Source organism: Oncorhynchus kisutch, linkage group LG11, assembly GCF_002021735.2.
Source record: "Oncorhynchus kisutch isolate 150728-3 linkage group LG11, Okis_V2, whole genome shotgun sequence".
NCBI lineage: Eukaryota > Metazoa > Chordata > Actinopteri > Salmoniformes > Salmonidae > Oncorhynchus > Oncorhynchus kisutch.
In genome coordinates, this window is record NC_034184.2 from 41,519,938 (window position 1) to 41,540,152 (window position 20,215).

Sequence of the window (20,215 nt, forward strand, 5' to 3'; positions counted from 1 at the left end):
TCACTGCGCGATTTCCTGCAAGACAGGAATGTCAGTGTTCTGCCATGGCCAGCGAAGAGCCCGGATCTCAATGCCATTGAGCACGTCTGGGACCTGTTGGATCGGAGGGTGAGGGCTAGGGCCATTCCCCACAGACATGTTCGGGAACCTGTAGGTGCCTTGGTGGAAGAGTGGGGTAGCATCTCACAGCAATAACTGGCAAATCTGATGCAGTCCATGAGGACCCCCCCTTTGTACAGGGACACAGTGTTCCATTGCTGTTAGTAACATGTATGTGGATCTTGTTCAGTTTAAGTATCAGTTGTTGAATCCTGTTATTTTCATACAAATATTTGCACATGTTAAGTTTGCTAAAAAATAAACACAGTTGACAGTGAAAATACGTTTTCTTTTTTTGCTGAGTTGATATATATATACCATATATTTCCAGTCATTGTGCTAATGCTAGTTAGCAATTACACTAACACTTAGTTAGCAACTTCCTTCAAATTTCATGCAGAGATATAAAAATGGTATCCCACACGTTCACATGACTCTGGGGAAGTAGATAAAGGGATTCATTGCCAATATATCCTGAATTATCCCTTTAAGCAATGGAGAGAGCTGTGGATGTGTTTGAGCCAACAAATCAGCACCCACTTTGGTTTAGGCAGCTATATGACCATGAATACCACACAACAGCAAGGGCGCCCCTGCCTGGCAGAAAAGTGACAATCTATTCAAAGTTTGAAGTTAATTAATGAAGGGGAAAAGGGGCAAACCAATTACCTCACCCTCAAAACATACCCCCAGACGCCCCTCCCTCCTTTGAGTCTATCTTATAAGTTAAGACACCCCCACCCCTCACTTTTCTCCAGTTCTATATATAGGCCCCCCAGACCATCTGCAATAATGATATTGCTCTCTTGATATCCCCATCAGCACTTTATGCCGTGCAAAGAAGTTTCGGCCGCCACCCCCCACCCTCCACTTTTACTTTTTCCCTCAACCTCACCTCGCCACCACCGCCCCCGCTGCCCCCCCCCCCTCCCTCAAAGATCTGCCATCCAAGCTCTGGGTGGATTTCGCACTCCCTGGGATCTGAGTCCAACCACAGGTCAGAGGCACCCTGTGATTTGTAAACTTCTGACTGAGATTAACCTGAAGCCTTCATCTCCTAATGGTATTAATAGACCTCTGAACAGAAGGATTACAAAAACTGGGTGAGTGGATCATCATCTGGATTTTATTAACCAATTACACGCAGGACTTGACCGTCAACAGCAACCTGGAAAGTAAATCAAATTCTGCAAATAGCTTCACCTATAGCATTCACTTAGGATACAAATAACTGCACTTGAGAATTGAATTCATGGTTGAAGATGTTGACTCTATGAGGAAAGCATTATTTCAATTTAAGGGATATAAAGTGCTTTTGACGAAGGCACGGTGAAGTGGTCTTGAAGTTCCTTGATTGTTTTTAGAATTGACCCATGTCTTAAAGGCGCAGGCAGGCAGGCAGGCTCTGAGGGAATGTGCTGACCGCTCCCTTCTGTCCAACTGCACATTTTATATGGTGTGCAAAGCCTGGAGGGGGGAGGGGGGGGCCTGAGGTTGTGCTAATTTTACAGATGCTTTACATCTGTAAAGTCCTCCCCCACAATTCTTTCTCTAATCCCCCCAACCTCTCAACATCTTAATTCAACTTCTTAGCTAAATTTGATCATTCTCTTCACAATTGCGCCATGTGTATGTGTTTGTATATGAATGTCCATTGCGTCTCACACATCTGATAGTCCACTGACGCCACTACTAGTCGATAAAAGGTCTTGGCTGAAAATGGCGCTTAAAAATAGCTCTGGTGGATTGGGTTACAGTCAGTCAATGTGATGCGAAGTTTGCCATTGACAGGGTCTTAAAGAAGCTGCAGACTCTCAGGACATGCAGGACCGTATGGCTCAATGGAGAACTACAGTATAGAACTACAGCATATAGAAAGGGATCTGTAAGACATTAACTTCCTAGGTGGCATGGAGCTTACCCACATGAAAAAATGCTATAGTATACTACGGTATAAATACTATAGTATTCACTGTAGTGTTTTTGCCGACTTTACAGTAGTATTAACTGTTGTAGGGTTTTTGCGGACTAAATACTGTAGTATTTACTGTTGTGTTGCCGTACATGACTGCAGTATAATGTAGTATTTACAGTTTACTATAGTATAAATACTGTAGTAAAGCAAACGTGAGTAGATACTATAGTCATTACTGTGGTGTTTTTGCAAACTGTAGTATACTGTAGTATTTACTGTAGTGTTTTTGTTTTATTGTCTTTGACATAGCAGTGGGGGCTTTCTCCTTGAGGAAACCTACTGGACAAAATACACAAAGAGCTCATTTTCCATAACCTGAAGGTACTGCAGGTACAGTGCCTTTGGAAAGTATTCAGACACGTTGACTTTTTCATAATGCTGTTACCTTACAGGCATATTCTAAAATTGATTAAATCATTTTTCCCCTCATCGATCTACACACAATACCCCATAATGACAAAGCAAAAACATGTTTACATTTTTTGCTCATTTGTATATAAAAAAAAAGGAAATATCTTATTTACATAAATATTCAGACCCCTTACTCAGTACTTTGTTGAAGCACCTTTGGCAGCGATTACAGCCTCGAGTCTTCTTGAATATGACGCTACAAGGTTGGCACACCTGTATTTGGGGAGTTTCTCCTATTCTTCTCTGCAGATCCTCTCAAGGCCAAAGCGTTCAATCTTGGTTACATCAGACCAGAAAATCTTGTTTTTCAAGGTCTGAGAGTCCTTTAGGTACCTTTTGGAAAACTCTGTGTTGTTGGGAACTTTCAATGTTGCAGACGTTTTTTGGTACCCTTCCCCAGATCTGTGCCTTAACTCAATCCTGTCTCGGAGCTCTACGGACAATTCCTTCGACCTCATGGCTTGGTTTTTGCTCTGACATGCTCTTTCAACTGTGGGACCATATATAGACAGGTGTGTGCCTTTCCAAATCATGTCCAATCATTTGAATTGTACCACAGGTGGACTCTAATCAAGTTGTAGAATCATCTCAAGGATGATCAATGGAAATCAAATCAAATCAAATTTTATTTGTCACATACACATGATTAGCAGATGTTGATGTGAGTGTAGCGAAATGCTTGTGCTTCTAGTTCAGACAATACAGTAATATCCAACGAGTAATCTAACCTAACAATTACCTTATAAACACACAAGTGTAAAGGAATGAATAAGAATACGTACATAAAAAAATATATGAATGAGTGATGGTATAGAACGGCATAGGCAAGATGCAGTAGATGGTATAGAGTACAGTATATACATATGAGATGAGTAATGTAGGCTATGTAAACATATTAAAGTGTCATTGTTTAAAGTGGCTAGTGATACATTACACCAAGATGGCAAGATGCAGTAGATGGTATAGAGTACAGTATATACATATGAGATGAATAATGTAGGGTATGTAAGCATTATATGAAGTGGCATTGTTTAAAGTGACTAGTGATACATTTATTACATCAATTTTTCCATTATTAAAGTGGCTGGAGTTGAGTCAGTATGTTGGCAGCAGCCACTCAATGTTAGTGATGGCTATTTAACAGTGGCCTGATGGCCTTGAGATAGAAGCTGTTTTTCAGTCTCTTGGTCCCTGCTTTGATGCACCTGTACTGACCTCGCCTTCTGGATGATAGCGGGGTGAAGAGGCAGTGGCTCGGGTGGTTGTTGTCCTGGAAAGCAGATAGTTTGCCCCCAGTGATACGTTGTGCAGACCTCACTACCCTCTGGAGAGCCTTACGCTTGTGGGCGGAGCAGTTGCCGTACCAGGCGGTGATACAGCCCGCCAGGATGCTCTTGATTGTCCATCTGTAAAAATGTGTTAGTGTTTTTGGTGACAAGTCAAATTTCTTCAGCCTCCTGAGGTTGAAGAGGCGCTGCTGCGCCTTCTTCGCCACACTGTCGGTGTGGGTGGACCATTTCAGTTTGTCCGTGATGTGTACGCCGAGGAACTTAAAACTTTTCACTCTCTCCACTACTGTCCTGTCGATTGGATAGGGGGATGCTCCCTCTGCTGTTTCCTGAAGGCCACGATCATCTCCTTTGTTTTGTTGACGTTGAGTGTGAGGTTATTTTCCTGACACCGCACTCCAAGGGCCCTCACCTCCTCCCTGTACGCCGTCTCGTCGTTGTTGATAATCAAGCCTACCACTATAGTGGCGTCTGCAAACTTGATGATTGAGTTGGAGGCGTGCATGGCCACGCAGTCGTGGGTGAACAGGGAGTACAGGAGAGGGCTGACCCTTGTCAGCCCTGTCAGGGGCCCCAGAGTTGAGGATTAGCGGGGTGGAGATGTTTCTTCCTACCCTCACCACCTGGGGGCAGCCTGTCAGAAAGTTGAGACCCAGGGTCTTGAGCTTAATGACAAGTTTGGAGCATGCTGAGCTGTAGTCGATGAACAGCATTCTCAGGTATTCCTCTTGTCCAGATAAGTTAGGGCAGTGTGCAGTGTGATTGCGTTTCCGTCGTCTGTGGACCTGTTGGGGCGGTAAGCAAATTGGAGTGGGACTAGGGTGTCAGGTAGGGTGGAGGTGATATGGCCCTTGACTAGTTTCTCAAAGCACTTCATGATGACGGAAGTGAGTGCTACGGGGCGGTAGTCATTTAGCTCAGTTACCCTGTTTCTTGGGAACAGGAACAATGGTGGCCCTCTTGAAGCATGTGGGGACAGCAGACTGGGATAAGGATTGATTGAATATATGTCAGTAAACACACCAGCCAGCTGGTCTGCGCATGCTCTGAGGACGCGGCTGGGAATGCTGTCTGGGCCTGCAGCCTTGCGAGGGTTGACACGTTTAAATGTTTTGCTCACGTCGGCTGCAGTGAAGGAGAGCCCGCAGGTTTTGATAGCTGGCCGTGTCAGTGGCACTGTATTGTCCTCAAAGCGAGCAAAGAAGTTGTTTAGTCTGTCTGGGATCAAGACATCCTGGTCCGTGATGGGGCTGGTTTTCCTTTTGTAGTCCGTGATTGACTATAGACCCTGCCACATACCTCTCCTGTCTGAGCCGTTGAATTGAGTCTCTATACTGACACTTAGCTTGTTTGATTGCCTTGCGGAGGGAATAGCTACACTGTTTGTATTCGGTCATCTTTCTGGTAACTTTGCCCTGATTTAAAGCAATGGTTCGGGCTTTCAGTTTTGCTCGAATGCTGCCATCAATCCACGGTTTCTGGTTTGGTAATGTTTTAATAGACACAGTGGGTACGACATCGCCGATGCACTTGCTAATAAATCCACTCACCAAATCAGCATATTCATCAATGTTGTTGTTCGCCGCAATGCGGAACATATCCCAGTCCACGTGATCGAAGCAATCTGGAAGCATGGAATCCGATTGGTCGGACCAGCGTTGAACAGACCTGAGCGCGGGAGCTTCCTGGATGCACATGAGCTCAATTTCTGGTCTCATAGCTAAGGGTCTGAATACATATGTGAATAAGGTATTGCTGTTTTAAATTTGTTATAAATTAGCAAAAAAATATAAAAACCTGTTTTTGCTTTGTCATTATGGGGTATTGTGGGTAGATTGCTGAGCATTATTATTTATTTAATCAATTTTAGAATAAGGCTGTAACAACATTTGTAAAAAGTCAAGTGGTATGAATACTTTCTGGAAGGCACTGTTGGTAGGTAGGGCTGAGGTCTGAACAGATATTTCAGCGCTTCTGCTCTTTTCTATAACCTATATGGATCACAATATATGGTCTATGCTTGGCATGTAGGTTTCTCACTCATGAGTGGCACAAATTGGAACATGGGGGAAGGGAATATGCTAATTAAAAACTATAGTAATGACTGTAATGATGGTCCGACCATCATCATTGCGAACAACGTAACAGAATATCTGTCACTCCTTGACCTTAGATATCTTTTTAATTCTCTATTTGGATAGGTCAGGGTGTGACTAGGGTGGGCAATCTATGTTTTCTATTTCTTTGTTGGCCGGGTATGGTTCCTAATCAGAGGCAGCTGTCTATTGTTGTCTCTGATTGGGGATCATACTTAGGCAGCCTTTTCCCACCTGTAGTTTGTGGGATCTTGTTTTTGGTACTGTGCTGTTTAGCCCTACTAGACGTTACATTACTCGTTACTCCTCGCACTCTCCCTCAAGGGCGTTTCCAGTCAGGTGCGTCCGTTGCCTGCTCCTCGCGCTCGCCCTGAGGTGCGTGTCACCAGCCCGGTACCACCAGTGCCGGCCCCAGCATTTTGTCCACCTGTGGGTTATGGGATATTGTTTATGTTTAGTTGCTTGTAACACTGCATTGTTGCCACTGTTCGTTTATTCTTTATTGTTTTGTACTTGCTTAAGTTTCACTTTATTCATTAAAAGTATGTGGAACTCTATGTAAGCTGTGACCATTATTATTACGAACAACGTGACAACTGTAGTGTTTTTGAGGACATTATTGTAGTATTTACTGTAGTGTTTTTGCGCTCTGTAGTATACTGTATTTACTATAGTATTCTACAGTATAATACACAATTCTATAGTAAGTACTACACATGGTTGAGGGATACTACAGTGTGTATATAGCATTCTCCAGTATACGACAATTTACTACAGAATTCTATAGTAAGTACTACACATGGTTGAGGGATACTACAGTGTGTATATAGTATTCTCCAGTATACGACAATTTACTACAGAATTCTATCGTAAGTACTATAGTATTCTATTGTAAACTAGCAACCGAGACTACAGAGTTCCTGTGGCAGATTTATATGATTACAGCCATGTTCATCTCATGCATCAAATTGGATTGATCTGTTTACTGCAAATTGGATTGATCTGTTTACTGCAAATTGGATTGATCTGAAAGTCTTGGTAGTTTGTTCTAATAGCCTTATGCAGAGGAATGTGTTTACTGCACCCACCGTAGGTCTATATACTGTATGTGTTAAACCAGTGGCGTGCCGTGGGCCTGGGGGCTGGGCCTTCAGTGAGGTCCTACACAGTCCCACCCGAATTAATCCACCTCTTATTACCATCATTATGATGCCATGGCTCTCTAGACACTATACATTTAGACAGAAACGCAGTATAAAACCAGGCATTGCGTCACCTTGAAATTGACATTTTTATTCATAGAATTGCAGGGGAAGAGTACAATACCTTTTCATTGTGCAGCTCCCGTTGCCCTGCGCGCTTGTTCGTTGAGCTGTAGACCCACTCCGGTGTCCCCAAAAGTTTTCAAAAGCACCATTGCTTGTAAGTGCCCAGCCGTGTCTCATTGCTGCCTTGGTTAGACAACTCAAGTTTGCAATGCCAGTGTGGCTCCAAACACCAAATCTATCACTTGCAAATAATAGGCATTCCCAGCAGTACAGTTTGCGTGCTTCTCGGAGCCTGTGAGCCATTGATAGCGCTCGTAGTTGGAACTTTGAAAGTGGCGAACGAACCCCTTTCCCGCCTGTGACAGGCTTTGTAGCGTCGGCGTCGGGCGACCTCTCCTGACAATGTCTAACTTATCTTGAAAAGTTTGTCTTGAGAATGGCGTTATAATTATATCCAAATCGATATCTTCTCCTCCTTCCGCCATTGTTGGTTAAAAAAACAGCTTAGTAGTATGCAAATTATTAGTTTATCAAATTCAGTTTCCTAGTTCTGAGGTTTGCATAGACCTGCCCATATAGGACCTGCCTCTCGATATTGGTAATCCAATCAAAAGACATGCACGCACTACGCCTGCTAGCTGGCTCCTGTGTAACACTGGAGCCAGCCAGCAGGCGTACAATAGCCAACTCTAAAGCTGATTGGTTGACACTAAATTTTCATTTCCATTCACTTTAAGCTACAAGCGCCCGCACTGTTGATTCTGAAGGCCTGAGGGCAGATTTTAGACCCCTGGCAACACATGATGGCAAATATGATTGGATAAAAGATCTAACATAAAGACCAGCCCTCCAAATCTCAACCTGGGGCTGGAAGCAGTGCAACCAAGAGGAAAGCTATGAAATGAAGAGTATAACTCTTACTCTGGGGAATAATTTAATACATATTTGTGGGAAAATATACTAAAAAAATATATATATTCTGATGATGTTTAGGCCAGCAGAGAAGGCCTTGCTGGCCCTGACGGCCCACCACTGTGTTAAACCTATCTAATGTCTTGAGTGTTCAGACCAAACAGAACTGAAACCTACAGCGGTCTATATGTTTCCTCTTGGACAGACATCTGTTGGTTATGGGAATGTTAGGACTCTGAAGACATTGACGTGCACTTTGAACAATGAGCAAGGTGCAGTCTGCATCTAGTCTGCATGGCCTCATAAGTGTCGGTCCAAAGCAGGGTTGGTGGTTGGTTGGTCTTTAAATGGTGCAATGGTTAGAGACTATCACTAGAGGGACTCCTATCTCCTCTCTCTGTCTCCTTTCCACAAGTAGTTTTTTTAAACTATTGAGTGGCTACATATATATATTCTAAATCGGACATATTATACAGTAGCTTGGTATGTTGTGTGATCTTTTCTAACTTCCTGTTTACTTGTGTTCTCAGTCTGCAGTTATGCCTCATGGAAGACCTGCCCCACCTAACAAGAGGAAAAAGCCCTCTAAGATCATCACTGACCTGTCACATGTCACTCAAGATGGTAAGGCACAAGCATGTGAGCTCAAAAACACAATTATAAACTGGGTAGTTCGAGCACTGAATGCTGATTGGCTGACAGCCGTGGCATATCAGACCACATACCTCGGCTATGACAAAACCTTTATTTTTACTGCTCTAATTACATTGGTAAGCAGTTTATAATAGCAATAAGGCACCTCTGGGGTTTGTGCTATATGACCGATATACCACAGCTAAGGGCTGTATCCACGCACTCCGTGTGGTGTCGTGCTTAAGAACAGTCCTTAGCCATGGTATATTGGCCATATACCACACCCCCTCGTGCCTTATTGCTATATTTCTCGCATATCATTAAAGATTATAGGGACATCTTCAAAACTATGTGAGAGACCATCTAGTACCATACATTAAACTCTGCTCAGTAACATTGATCAATATGAGCCTATGGCATTATCAAGAGTAACATACTGTACTAACTGGTAAACATAGAGGGCAGGCAGGAAGACACCTTCCGAAGGTAAGAACTCTCAGGGAGGCCTGGTCTCCCTATGGGCCAGCAGCTGGTCCAAGAGACTGGATCCACTGTTGACAGCTTTTTTGGGTCACATCACAGAGAATGAAAAAAGAAGTTATTTATAGCCTAATTATTTTGTTCATTGGGGACTTTGTCAAGATCTCTGTGCACTTGTCAGAGAAGCTCCTCCACATGTTTGCACTTAACATGTCCTAATGACTAGCGCCCTGTCACACACACAAACATGTATCTCCTAGATTCCACAGCACAATTACAATCTGTCCTTTGCAGTCATTGCAGTAATGGTTTACCCTCCCCTCCCTCTCAGCTGTTGAGTCACACGATCCATACTTCAGGCGATGGCATAATGCATTTTTATGAAAATGATGACAGGTGTTTTCCCCTCCACCCATTAAGTGGTAAAAAAGTTAATATTTGTGCTGCTCTTACACTTTTTGTGTCAAGTGTCCTGACAGATATAGCAATAAGGCCTAAGCAGAAAGCTGTGTTTTAACACAATGTGGCACTGCATGCTGCTCCAAGCTGACCAGTGTTCAAACGCATTCCCCTCCACGTCTGTTAGAACTTATAACATACATAGACAGAAATCATCTTTGAATTACGTAACTAGTGTTGGATTTTAAAGGGATAGTTCAGGATTACAAATTGAAACACAAGTATTGTCCTTTTTGAACAGCAAATGTCATTGGCATGAAAACAAACAGGAATGGTAAATGATTAAATCCACCAAATTATTGAGGTTGAGTGCAGTCAAAAATGTGATTTTTCTGTGGTTTGTACAGTACCAGTCAAAAGTTTGGACACACCTACTAATTCAAAGGTTTTTCTTTATGTTTACTATTTTCTACATTTCTACATTGTAGAATAACAGTGAAGACATCAAAACTATGAAATAACACATATGGAATCATAATAACCAAAAAAGTGTTAAACAAATCAAAATATATAGCCACCCTTTGCCTTGATGACAGCTTTGCACATTCTTGGCATTCTCTCAACCAGCTTCATGAAGTAGTCACTTGGAATGCATTTCAGAAGATATCCCTATTTGGTAAAAGACCAAGTCCATATTATGGAAGGAACAGCTCAAATAAGCAAAGAGAAATGACAGTCCATCATTACTTTAAGACATGAAGGTCAGTCAATCAGGAAAACGTCAAGAACTTTGAAAGTTTCTTCCAATGCAGTCGCAAAAAATATCAAGCACTATGGTGAAACTAGCTCTCATGAGGACCACCACAGGAAAGAGAATAAGTTCATTAAAGTTTCCAGCCTCAGAAATTGAAGCCCAAATAAATGCTTCACAGAGTTTAAGTAACAGCCACATCTCAACATCAACTGTTTAGAGGAGACTGTGTGAATCTGGCCTTCATGGACAAACTGCTGCAAAGAAACCACTACTAAAGGACACCAATAATAAGAAGAGACTTGCTTGGGCCAAGAAACACGAGCAATGGACATTAGACTGGTGGAAATCTGTCCTTTGGTCTGATGAGTCCAAATTTTAGATTTTTGGTTCCAACCGCCGTGTCTTTGTGAGATGCAGAGGAGGTGAACGGATGATCTCTGCATATGTGGTTCCCACCGTAAAGCATGGTGGATGAGGTGTGATGGTGTGGGGGTGCTTTGCTGGTGACACTGTCTGTGATTTATTTAGAATTCAAGGGACATTTAACCAGCATAGCTACCACAGCATTCTGCAGCGATACACCATCTGGTTTGCTCTTAGTGGGACTATCATTATTTTTCAACTGGACAATGACACAACACACCTCCAGGCTGTGTAAGGGCTATTTGACCAAGAAGGAAAGTGATGGAATGCTGCATCAGATGACCTGGCCTCCACAATCACCCGACCTCAATCCAATTGAGATGGTTTGGGATGAGTTGGACCGCAGTGTGAAGGAAAAGCAGCCAACAAGTGCTCAGCATATGTGGGAATGTGCAAAGCTGTCATCAAGGCAAAGGGTGGCTACTTTGAAGAATATTAATCTAAAATATAATTTGATTTGTTTTACACTTTTTTGGTGACTACATGAGTTCATGTGTTATTTCATAGTTTTGATGTCTTCACTATTATTCTACAAAATAAAAGAAACCTTGAATGAGTAGGTGTGTCCAAATTTTTGACTGGTACTGTATATATTTCCACACTATGAGGTAGTTATAATACTGTGAAATTGTGAAAAGGATGATAATGCCCTTTTAGTGTAAGGGCTGTTTGAAAAGACCCCCTTAAATTTCAGCCTGTTTAAGTGGGATGGAGTTTTAGTCTGCCTGGTGACATCACCACCTACTGGGCACATACTGGTTAAATCAACATTGTTTCAATGTTTTTTGTCAACTTATTGGGAGGTGGAATCTACTTGGCAAATACATTGGATTATGCGATCATGGTAACCCATTTTCATCATAGACAAACCTTGTCAAATCTTCATTGTGATATCCACTATAAGAAAACAATAGGCTGGGCAGCATCTCCAACAGGAGAGTTGATCTATCTACGGCCATACCTTCGGTCTCCCATCCATGGTTTAACAAGGCCCAGCCCTGCATAGTTTTGATATGTTTCACTGACTATTACCAATGTGCTATCGTAAGAGTGATTGTAGAGAAATCTACACTTAATAGATTCACTGTTGCTATCGAAGTCATTCCAAATAGTATGTTCTGTAGAGAAAATGAAATTTTGCCATACTTTATCAATCATATATCATCAAAGATCCTATTTAGGTCTATACAACATTTGGAAAGTCATCAACAGCTATTGTTGAAATTCAGATTCAACCATAACATGATAGACTGACCAGTTGAATCCAGGTCAAAGCTAAATCCACTCCAATTAGCGTAGATGAAAGGGAGGAGAAAGGTTAAAGAAGGATTTTTAAGCCTTGAGGCAATTGAGACATGGATTGTGTATTGTGTGCCATTCAGAGGGTGAATGGGCAAGACAAAATATTGAAGTGCCTTTGAACAGGGTATGGTAGTAGGTGCCAGGAGAACAGGTTTGTGTCAAAAACTGAAACACTGCTGGGTTTCTCACACTCAACGCTTTCCCATGTGTATCGACAATGGTCCACCACCCAAAGGACGTCAAGCCAACTTGACACGACTGTGGGAAGAATTGGAGTCAATATTGAGCCAGCATCCCTGTGGACTTTTTTTGACACCTTGTAGAGTCCTTGCCGCGATGAATTGAGGCTGTTCTGAGGGGAAAAGGGGGTGCAATGCAATATTAGGAAGGTGTTCCTAATGCTTTGTACACTCAGTGTAGGCCTAGAGAGTGATTGTGAGTTAATGAAAACATATCGATTCACATCTCCATCTCAACCAAAAATCTAAAGTTAAAGAATAGGATTATGCCAGTGGATCAGATGGAACTATCCAAACTGTAGATATATGTCCTTTTAAATGTTGATAGTTGGTAGTTGTCAACCAAACACAGTTCAATAAGCTATTACATTTGTAAGACAGTAAATTGCCTAATATTAAGGCTACCTTACAAACAACTAATGTAATGTTATTCATTCAAACTTAAAACGAGTAACACATCAATGGACACATTTTGAGGTTAGTGGGACAGTAAATGTCTTCTGATGTAATCATAGAAAACGCTACATGTTCAGGGTCACAGGTCTGTGGAAATGTTCACAATTGCTATAATCATCTACACAGAATCTCAAACGGCGTTGCTCACTTGCACCATGTAATCTCAAATAATTGCAGTCCAGGTCATTTAGTTGTGCTATTAGATTAAACACAGTGCTAACACATTAAGTTGTTGTATAAATAAACAAAATATCTGACATTGACATATTCCCATTTGAACTTTGGTGTGCTTTGAAATGGTTGAAGGCACCGTGAGAACGAAACCAAAAATCAGACTTTGATTTTCCATTGGAATTTGGTTGTGCTTTTTTTGATGGTTGAAAGCATAGTTGACAACACAATGGGAATCAAAATAACTTTTGATTGTCTTTTTGAGTGGCTAAAAATTGGGTTGGATTCTCATTGCTCAATGTATCTACCAAATATTACTCAATTCTCCCTGTTAAAATGACATGGTGTGCTCAGTGGGCACTCGGGTAAATGAGTTAAAACAAGTCACGTAATAAGTTGCGTGGTTCACTCTGTCTAAATAGTCCAAAAGAAACAAAAAAAAGCTTATTAGCAAATAGCAATTTCTCAAACAAGAATTTTGCAAGGATTGTCTGGGAGTGGTTTGAGTGGGGAGGGGAAACTGAAAATTACCGCTTATTGGCAGAGGGGTTTGGAACTCTTTCTTACTGGCCTATTAAGCATATTTTTAATCCTGAACTTATTTAGGCTTGCCATAACAAAGGTGTTGAATACTTATTGACTCAACACATTTCAGCTTTTCATTTTATATTCATTTGTCAAAAAAACTAAAACAATCATTTCACTTTGACATTATGGGGTATTTTGTGTAGGCCAGTGATACAACATTTTAAATTCAGGTTGTAACACAACAAAACGTGGAAAATTCAAGGGGTGTGAATACTTTATGAAGGCACCATATACGTGCTACCGTAGCTTTAGAGTTGATGTGGAACCTGTGCAGTGTTATGCATTTTAGACTCTCTCCCTTCACCCATCCTCTCTGTTTCAACGCCCTGTGACTTCTGACAGATGGATCATAAGCACTGAGAACAGAACAAATGGAGATAACACAGATATGAAAATGGCTCAGGCCTTACCTCATAAAGCTTCAGTCAAAAGCTAGTCATTCTCAGCCAGGCCCAGACTTAGGGAGGAGCTGTTCTCTGCTCTCTCTCCTTCTCTCCACATTGTTGAAGAATGGCCAGTTCATCTTTGAGCAGAGTGATTTATGAATTTTCCACCGTAATGACAGCAAGAATCTGAGAGCAACCCCCTCCTACGCAATCATCTGCACTGAGCGTAATTTCTGCTCTGATGTAAAGATCACATCACATCGACACAGATGTATTTTCTAGGTGAAGGATAAATTATGCACATAAAGTACTGTAACATTTATTCAAACAATGATAAGCAAACCATGGGACCAATTCAAACCAAACAGGTAACCAAGGTTTACAGAATAAGTCAAAATATGATTCTTTCTGCATAGAGAGATACATTGTTGAGTGTCTTTTTTGTATCACAATGCAGACCTTTTTGAGTCCAGAATTCAAACTTGAACAATTGCTGCACCAGAAGAATGATGTTTTTCCATTTACCTAGTCACCTAGTTTAATTGAATAGAGCCTTATACAGAATGTGCATCCAGTATACTATAGGAAATCAATATGAGAAATCAATAGACAATGTATGAATTTCTCATCTGCAGAGTTTGAGCCTGAGGATTCAGAGTTTAACCTGGGGATGAAGATCAAGACTCCCAAGGACACCATGCTGGAGGAGCTGAACCTCTTCACCAACAAGGGCTCCAAGATGTTCAAGATGAGGCAGAAACGTGTGGAGAAGTTCATATATGAGAACAACCCTGACCTCTTCGGCAGTGAGTCTATGGTAAGAAAATGGTAAATCCAGCTGTGCCACCAGAGACTCTGGGTTCGCGCCCAGGCTCTGTCGTAACCGGCCGCGACCGGGAGGTCCGTGGGGCGACGCACAATTGGCCTAGTGTCGTCCGGGTTAGGGAGGGGTTGGCCGGTAGGGATATCCTTGTCTCATCGCGCACCAGCAACCCCTGTGGCAGGCCGGGTGCAGTGCGCGCTAACCAAGGTCGCCAGGTGCACAGTGTTTCCTCCGACACATTGGTGCGGCTGGCTTCCGGGTTGGATGCGCGCTGTGTTAAGAAGCAGTGCGGCTTGGTTGGGTTGTGTATCGGAGGACGGATGACTTTCAACCTTCGTCTCTCCCGAGCCCGTACGGGAGTTGTAGCGATGAGACAAGATAGTAGCTACTAAACAATTGGATTGTTAAAATGGATTGATAAAATTCACAAAAAAAAAGAAAATTAAAATGGTCAATCATCCAAGTCAAAATTATAAACTTGTTTTAACAATAATAAATGTTAGTGTTATAGTATAATTCATATAATATAAATGCTGTCCAAAGAGCTTTAACATAAAACAATTGCAGTGAAAATTGGTAACGGATGAGGTAAAAAAGTTATCCCATGGATAGGCTACCAATGTATATTTCAACAACCAGTAGGATTGCGGGCCGAGAGTACTTAGCACCTCTGAACAGTGTCGGACATAATTTGCACAAACCGATTCTATACGTTGAAATCGGCAGTCGCCCACCTGTGGGTGGTCCCTATAACACACTGTGCCAACAGCAAGCAAACGAATGGCGAATTAACGGCTCCCCTACTGTACAGAATGACAATCAGTCTGGTGAGTTTTCTTCTTTATATGCTTGTGTGTATTTCAGGAGAACTTCCAGAAGTTGGTCCCCAGCCTGGGTGGCACAATGATGTTGGATGCTAGTGGCCACGTGGTGGACAAGCAATCAGGCCCTCCTGCACCCCCTCCCAAACCAGGCAAAGATGGGCATGGTCATGGTAATGAACATGGTCATGATCATGAGCATGGACATGAGCATGGTAATGAGCATGGGCGCCATGGATACCAGGGACATGTACATCATGATGATGTTGCTCCAGGAGAACATGGTCATGGTCAGTATCCATTCAAATTAGCTCATGATCATAGAAAAAGTGATTTTGGAACGAGTTCTATGGACCTGCAGTCAGGGGTGTCATGCCCATAGGGGGTAAAAAGGCACGTGCTCCCTCAGATATATCCTGTTTTAGACATTTTTTGACTTAATCATCACCAGCAACATATGGGAAAATAGCTAGTTTCTATGATTTGTAGTCAAAAAGATAGAGGAAGATAAGTGTTTCTAATGATCACTATCTTTTTTATAGAATATAGAAACACGCCATTTTCACATCTGTTGATGTTGGGTTGATGCTGGAGATGATGAATATGATGATGATGACATTTTACAAATGACCTGTTAAATGAATGACTAAACAAAATGTTTAAGCCCAGTTTTATCATAATTATTCATAAAAATATCTGACTGGACGATTTTAGCTGCTGTTGATGGCCAGGAGTTATGTTTGTAAATTGATGTGATCAAGCTAAACTCAGCAAAAAAAGAAACTCCCATTTTTCAGGACCCTGTTCTTCAAAGATAATTAGTCAAAATCCAAATAACTTCACAGATCTTCATTGTAAAGGGTTTAAACACTGTTTCCCATGCTTGTTCAATGAACCTTATATGTTTATAGGTTCCCAACCTCCCAACTTCATAACTAGCTACCAAGCCATTTCAGGCTATCAATCAAGTTAGAGTAGCTTGTCTATCTATCTTAGCTGGCATGCCTGCTGGCAAGGTTGCTAGGCTTTATAAAAGCTAGCAATTACTAAATGTACTGAAAAAGACCCATCTCTTTCAACCTAGATTTTAGCAGAGATGCAGAGAAGCACGTTTTTAAAAAACAAAAAAACATTTGTTTTATTTAAAAAATATATATAATTAGGCATAATGATTATGGCTGTAGATTGCAGGAAAAAGCCATTTCAGGTGTTTGGGATATGTTAAATTATTCAACTTCCACCTACACCCCCCCTCCAACCCCATGTACTTCGTGCCCCCTCTAAAATAATGGCTGAATGATGCCATGCCTGTAGTGCAATCAATATATCAAAATTGGATATCATCTCACTGTTTTCCTCCTACAGGTAGTCATGGAGTAGAGGTTGCCTTAGACAAAGCCAAGAAAAGGCATGATTATGTTCCCTCATACGTATCACCGTGGGAAAAGGCCATGAAGGGCAACCAGGAGCTGACATCCAGCATGAGATATCATATGCCAGTCCCCCATGCCCACCTTGATTTGCCCAAGTACAAGTCCTTCAACAGGTACAGTCCCCTCTATGCCTTGCCTGGTCGACTCCATAGCATTTTAAAAGGATTTCTTTGAAATTAGTGTGAAATAGTGGAGCCCACCCATTTCCTGTAAAAATCGGACTCTTATATTGTCCATCCAGGTATGTGAGGCACATCGACAGAAGTTACCCATACAAGATCCATTTCACTTATCAGTCTGATCTTCTTTTGTTGCCCATCACTTTATCTGTCTTAGGAGTGCTACACCATTTGGGGGCTTTGATAAGGCCTCTCAGCTCATGACCTTCCAGCTGCCAGACACCCATGAGGTGGCCCATGAGGAGCCTGAACCAGCTGTGGTATACCAGCATGACATTGGCGCTCGACCCTCCTTCAACCGTACTCCTATAGGCTGGGTGGGAAGCAGTGAGCCCAGCAGCATCCACATGGAGTTGGATGCCCTGCCCTTCGATGGGGAGACTGACGACCTGTGAACAGCATGCCCCACAGACCCAGATGTGCAGACAGAGACCGCGCACAATATATAAATCTACATAAAGAAAAAACATACACTTTTTAGAAAGGTTTGTGAGCCAGTCAACTTTTCCTTGAGTTCAATTCATGAAAGAAATAGTTTATGAAAACAAACCACAAAGCTCAATATTGGGCTCTTTAAATTAGAATGCAAGATAGAGAGAGAGAGAGAGAGAGAGAGAGAGAGAGAGAGAGAGAGAGAGAGAGAGAGAGAGAGAGAGAGAGAAAGAAAGAGGGGGTGATTAGTTAGTATGTTTGCAACAAAGAAATCAATCATGAACAAAGACATCAATTGTGAGCCTATTGTTTTCAACTTCCCAGTGAACACAGGAGGCTACCATAACTGTGATTTATGCGTACTCTTATTTTTTTCCATTATGATTCATTTAGTAGGCATAGTATATTGTTCAATCACACAAGTCTCCAGCTCAGTCACGAAGCAGCAGCATAACATAGTTTGTCCATGAGGAGAGACAAATAAACAGGACCGAAGGGTTGAACTTTGTTTCGTTTTTTTTCTGTGTCAGCATGTTGCTGTGTCCACTGCTCATCCAGAAGAGCTACAAGTTGTTCCTCTAGCTATAGCCTTCTACCATCATGGTTTTTACTGTATTTCTCTGTTTTCTGTGTTTCTGTGCCACTTTGACTTTTGACAGCTTTGTCATGGCCCTGCAAATCCAGCAGCCTAGCCTAGGATGCATGCAGTAAGCGTGAGGTGTGCTAATTTCTGTTGCGTGATAGAGATTGTGATGAACTAATACAGTACTGCATCACCCAAGACTTCTCCCTAATAAACTTTTTCCAATTGTAGTTTATGTCTGTTGTACTTTGTATCTCCAGTGGAGGCTACTATAATTGTTATCGGAACAAATAATGGAAGTGACATGGGGTTAGTTTAATGAATGTGTGGGGCCCTAAAGAGGCCTCTTTAGGGCTCATCAGTGCAATTCACTTGATGGTAGACAGTAACATGGATGCATTTCAAAGGATCCTTACCTGTGACAAACAGTCTTGAAAATGTGAAATAGAATCATCAGTCTACCCCTTGCTTTCCTCCCCGGTTGCGCACTTGGCTATCGCCTTCTCTCAACACCCCGAGACAAAATATCGCGAGTATTGGTTGCCTTGGCTGCAGCACAGGGTGTCGCTAGAGGAGGTTTGATTGGGATTTAGCGGCAGAGCGTTTGACACCGAGTCACTCCGGATAAGATTACCGTTCTCCTAGCAGCGGGATATTATGCTGGCAGCAGGATATTATGCTGGCAGCACGATCGCGATTGTATTTTTCTAAGTAAGAGTCGCCATGCAAAGCCATGCTAAACTTAGTGACTATTGTTTTTTTGTGTTTTTTTTTTACTTTAGTGAAGTACAACTGTTTTTCTCAGCATCGCAACCACCTTGTAAAAAAATAAATGGAGCATTTTATGTTGTTTTATTTATTAATACCAGCATTTATTTTAAAAGTTTACAAAAAGTACAGGTATGCTGAAAGCACAGACGTCTGGGGAGGGGCTCATAGTAATGGCTGGAATGGAATGGTTAAAATGTGGAAACCACTTGTTTGATACCAATCCATTAATTCCACTCCAGCCATTACAATAAGCTTGATCTCCCCAATTAAGGTGCCACAAGCTGCCTGTGGTTGAACGCTATTGTGTGTAGGCTATAATTAAAGACATACTTCAATATCAATCTCAGCACTTTTAAAAATACACTTTTACGTCGGGAAAAGTACATGTTTTTTCTCTATAAGCCAATCTGTAATTGCTGATTTGCATTGTGACCAATGGAATGGGTGGAGTAAAATCTCAGTAACACTCCGTATTATCCAGTCCCCAATGAAATTACACCATTTATACAATGGGTGGATCTAGTCCTGGATGCTGATAGGTTAAAACTGCGTTCCAGCCAATGTCTATTTCACAAATGACCACTGGCTAAAGCTATGATGTTGAAATGCCTACTTACAGTTCCATCTCACTGTGCAATCCACCGTCCCATCAAGTCCAGCCAGGCAATTTATAAAATTGATCTCCACTGTAAAAAAGCATCTAGACATGATCTCCCCTTGCTTTTGGCTCACATTTTGTTTTATACAACAGAGATTTGCATAAACCTTGCTAACAGTGACACGAGAGCAAATGTTCTATGCCAATGATGCAAAATTATTGCTCTTTGTTATGGATGTATCCAAGTAAATGGTACTAGAAAACAGCTTAAACTCAAGCAAATGCAGCAACATTTCTGTTATTCTGGGTGGACTGTTTGATGTGACTGTGTTAACCATCGTTGGCTAGCGAACAAGCAAGGTGTAAGAGTACTCCCAACCCCACCTCTTATGGAATGAAAAATAGTTTTTTTCTCTATAAGCCAATATGTAATTAATATACAGTGTATTGCATTGACGGAAATGGAACAGGTTTATTAAAAGCCTAGCAACACTACATATTATTAGGTCCCCCATAAAATACACAAATTATATATTTTTTCTCTACAGCCCAATATTGTGAACATTTGAATATGAATGTGTAGATTGATATGTATAGCGTATATTGATGTGCATTGATACATATACAGGGCTAATAAATCAAATAAAACAGTCTGAACATTGTATTTTTCAATAGTGGTCTTACATTTGGCCCT

General features: G+C 41.7%; 1 protein-coding gene across 3 annotated transcripts; it reads left to right on the top strand.

Annotated features, from left to right (window-relative positions):
• Positions 1-890: 890 nt before the first annotated feature.
• On the top strand, positions 891-18,382 carry LOC109899675 (myozenin-1-like). Of its 3 annotated transcripts, none has more exons than XM_031835800.1 (6): positions 891-1,202; positions 8,581-8,674; positions 14,517-14,698; positions 15,569-15,698; positions 16,891-17,071; positions 17,295-18,382. In XM_031835800.1, the coding sequence occupies exons 2-6, from the start codon at positions 8,590-8,592 to the stop codon at positions 17,530-17,532; spliced, it is 816 nt and encodes a 271-aa protein (XP_031691660.1). In that variant the 5' UTR covers positions 891-1,202; positions 8,581-8,589; the 3' UTR covers positions 17,533-18,382. The 3 variants fall into 3 exon arrangements, with proteins under 3 accessions (XP_031691660.1, XP_031691661.1, XP_020350698.1); XM_031835801.1 differs by having other exon boundaries at positions 902-1,202; positions 15,569-15,677; XM_020495109.2 differs by having other exon boundaries at positions 1,051-1,202; positions 15,569-15,815.
• The last annotated feature ends 1,833 nt before the right edge of the window (positions 18,383-20,215 follow it).

Bases quoted from the DNA above. Each gene is read 5' to 3' on its own strand.
- LOC109899675 (XM_020495109.2), top strand. From the start codon at position 8,590: ATGCCTCATGGAAGACCTGCCCCACCTAACAAGAGGAAAAAGCCCTCT. The intron at 14,699-15,568 runs GTAAGAAAATGG...TGTGTATTTCAG, and splicing joins TCTTCGGCAGTGAGTCTATG to GAGAACTTCCAGAAGTTGGT. The intron at 17,072-17,294 runs GTACAGTCCCCT...TATCTGTCTTAG, and splicing joins AAGTACAAGTCCTTCAACAG to GAGTGCTACACCATTTGGGG.